Here is a 3028-nt window from a genome sequence, read left to right as displayed (position 1 = left end):
GAAAGGCTAACAATTGGCTTTAGGAAGCTGGTTTGAGCTGTTCTTAGCAAACCCTGGGTCATAGTATAAATCAAGTTGGCCCTATGGATAGAATTCTGTGGTCACAGTGAAGGTATAATTCTTGGAATCAAAATAAATGCATTTTCTGATTTCAAATTGTTAGATGATTTTAGGTATATGTGGCAAAAGGAGCTGGATAGCAGGAAATAGCCTGAGGAGGAGGAACAAGGTGTGCAGAGGAGGAAAACAGGAAGGCAGTAGTGAAAGGTTGCTTACCCCAAGATTAATGATTTTGTTATTAAGTAGCCTGTACCGTGATGGGGTAAAGACAAAGAAAGCTGGGTGTGAGATGATGTAATGAGATGGTATATATGAAGGAATGTAACTGTGAGAAGCGGCAGACGCCATTAGAGAAGATGTAGTGTACTTAAAAAATGCTTGCAGTATTTAGTAACATCTGGTGTGTCAGGTGCTTGGTGGTGAAAGAGAGCAGCTAGAGGAAGCTGCTTCGGAGACGTCCCAAGTACCTGGAGGATGGTAAGGAACCCAGTTATAGTTCCCCTTGGTGAGTAGGGGAGCTCAACAGTTGAGACCCTCTTGGTGAGTAGAGAAACTCAACTTAAATAGTAAAGTCAATATATACAGCAATAATAAAAAGTAATTGAAAATTCACCTAGGACTTAAATGTCAGAGCTTTCTTATTCCATCCAACAAGGATGAAGCAAATATGATTCTGAAATTGTGTTCTCTCCATGCTTCCATGGAGAGAATAGTGAGATACAATAAAGTAAACCTCTTATGACCTGATTAGAATGTGAAATGTCAAAATTTAGGAAACCCAGACTCATATCTATAGTCCAAATTTGTAGATAAACAGCTCAAATCCCAGCAGATTTACATGATTAAGAGTTTAACACAGGAAAGATATCTCATGTTTACAGAAGAAAAAAACTGACACAATAAGATTGAATAATTTATCTATGGAAGTACAGGCACAAAATGAAGGTTTGAACTCAGGTCCTTTGGCAGTAAACCCAATTTATTTCTATCTCAGTATCCTACAGCAGTGCAGGGCTTGGGCTGGAATAGGAAGAGAATTTGAAGTAGAAAACCACAAATAATGACAGGTCATCAGAAAATACTACAGGAAAAAGTTAGAGACCTAATTTTTAGACAGTGGCTATAAATGAGGAAGAAACTCTCCAGTTGAAGGGAAATGTCATAGCTGCTGATGGACTTGGCTTATTAGATATGTATTTAATCATATTTGTCCAGGGGATGTTTTGATGCCATCAATTCCCTACCCTTCTAGCATATCTTCCCTTGGGAGTATTGAGGTTCAGATCAAAGGGAGCAATCTGGGCAACAAGTTTAGACATCAGAAAAAGTAATGAATTTAACAGCAAATGTGAAAGACTAAGTAACTCTAAGCATTCTTCCAATTCTGAGAACTTTTTCAACAATTTATTTCCTGTATATGTTCTGTCAGAGGCAAGAAGTGGGTTCAGCATTTCAGTGGTCCAAACCTTACTTTTAAGGGCAAGGAACTTCACAGGCTAAATAAATGAATCAAATGGAAGAGAGTTAGGGAAGAGCTTAAGAAAACTCAGGTTGTAGAAAGGGAAGTCTGAATTAATGAGTGTTTCTTGAAAAAAGTGAAAAGAAGATCAGATAATAATGAAGACTCTCTAGAGAAGTGGAGAATAAATAAGAGAAAGTAAAAGGGGATTCCATCCCTTTCCTGGATGGAGATTTAAGGTTAGTTATTCTTGTACTGTCTGTTATCATGAACTCAAGATTCCTTTATAACTTGGTGACAAATATCATCCTTTTAACAAAGTCCTTAAAGGCTTGTATTACCTGCTTGTTCCTCAACGTGTAAATAAAGGGGTTCATCACAGGGGCAACTGAGGTCACAAGCACTGAAACTACTTTGTCCAAAGCCACCTCTTCCTTCCCAGGTGGTTTGATGTAGATGAAGATGCAGGTGCCATAAGTCATAGAGACCACAATCATGTGAGAAGAACAAGTAGAGAAAGCTTTTTTCCTTTGCTGGGCAGAGGGGAATTTTAGAATAGTCCTGACAATGTAGGCATAAGATAAAACCACTAAGATTAATGTGACCATGAGTAATAGTACAGCAAAGATCACAATTACCTTTTTTATGAAAGTTGTATCAGAGCATGAAATTTTCAGAACTGGGGATGCATCACAGCCAAAATGATCAATGACATTAGAACTACAGAATTCGAGCTGCAGGCCCAGGCTCAGTGGTGGGAGAATGAGAGTCAGTGAACCCAGCAAAGAACTCAAGATGAGCTGGTAACAGACTTTACTGCTCATGATGGTTGTGTAATGCAGGGGTTTGCAGATGGCCACATAGCGGTCATAAGACATGGAGGACAAAAGGAAAAGTTCTGTTGCCCCAAAGAAAGTGATAAAAAATATCTGAGTGGCACATGCATTATAGGTCACAGTATTGTCCCCAGTTGACATGCTGTATAGATATCTGGGAATGCAGGCACTTGTGAATGAAACTTCTAAAAAGGAAAAATTTCTAAGAAAAAAATACATGGGAGTTTTCAGGTGGGGATCCACCAAGGTGAGGGTGATAATAGTCAGATTCCCAGTAACACTCAATGTATAGGTAAGAAAGAGAAAGATAAAAAGAAAAATCTGCACCTGAGGGTCATCCGTCAGTCCCCGCAGGATGAATAATGTTATCACTGAATGGTTTTGCATCCCTGGCTTCTGATACTTGATAGACCTGTATATAAAATAGACAAACTGGACTTGAAATGGACAGTAACAATTTAGTTAAAAGTGTAGTATAGATGCATCAAATCATCTATGTGTTTTCTTTTTCCTTTATCTCAGTACTCCAATGCAATTTAATTGACTTTTGTAATAATAGGTTATGAACAAAAAAAAAAAATTTGTCACTGAGTTATAATTTATTTTATTTCCAAACTCCACATTGCATTTTTATTCAGATTCATAATCCTAGTTCTAATATTGGTACATTTAT

General features: G+C 37.7%; 1 protein-coding gene across 1 annotated transcript; it reads right to left on the bottom strand.

The window, feature by feature from the left end:
• Positions 1 to 1803: 1803 nt before the first annotated feature.
• LOC127537996 (olfactory receptor 6C2-like) lies at positions 1804 to 2742 on the bottom strand. Its single transcript, XM_051961441.1, has one exon. The coding sequence runs from the start codon at positions 2740 to 2742 to the stop codon at positions 1804 to 1806; it is 939 nt and encodes a 312-aa protein (XP_051817401.1).
• Between the last annotated feature and the right edge of the window lie 286 nt (positions 2743 to 3028).

This window comes from Antechinus flavipes, chromosome 5 (genome assembly GCF_016432865.1).
Source record: "Antechinus flavipes isolate AdamAnt ecotype Samford, QLD, Australia chromosome 5, AdamAnt_v2, whole genome shotgun sequence".
NCBI lineage: Eukaryota > Metazoa > Chordata > Mammalia > Dasyuromorphia > Dasyuridae > Antechinus > Antechinus flavipes.
This window is presented reverse-complemented; position numbering and strand designations above follow the sequence as displayed.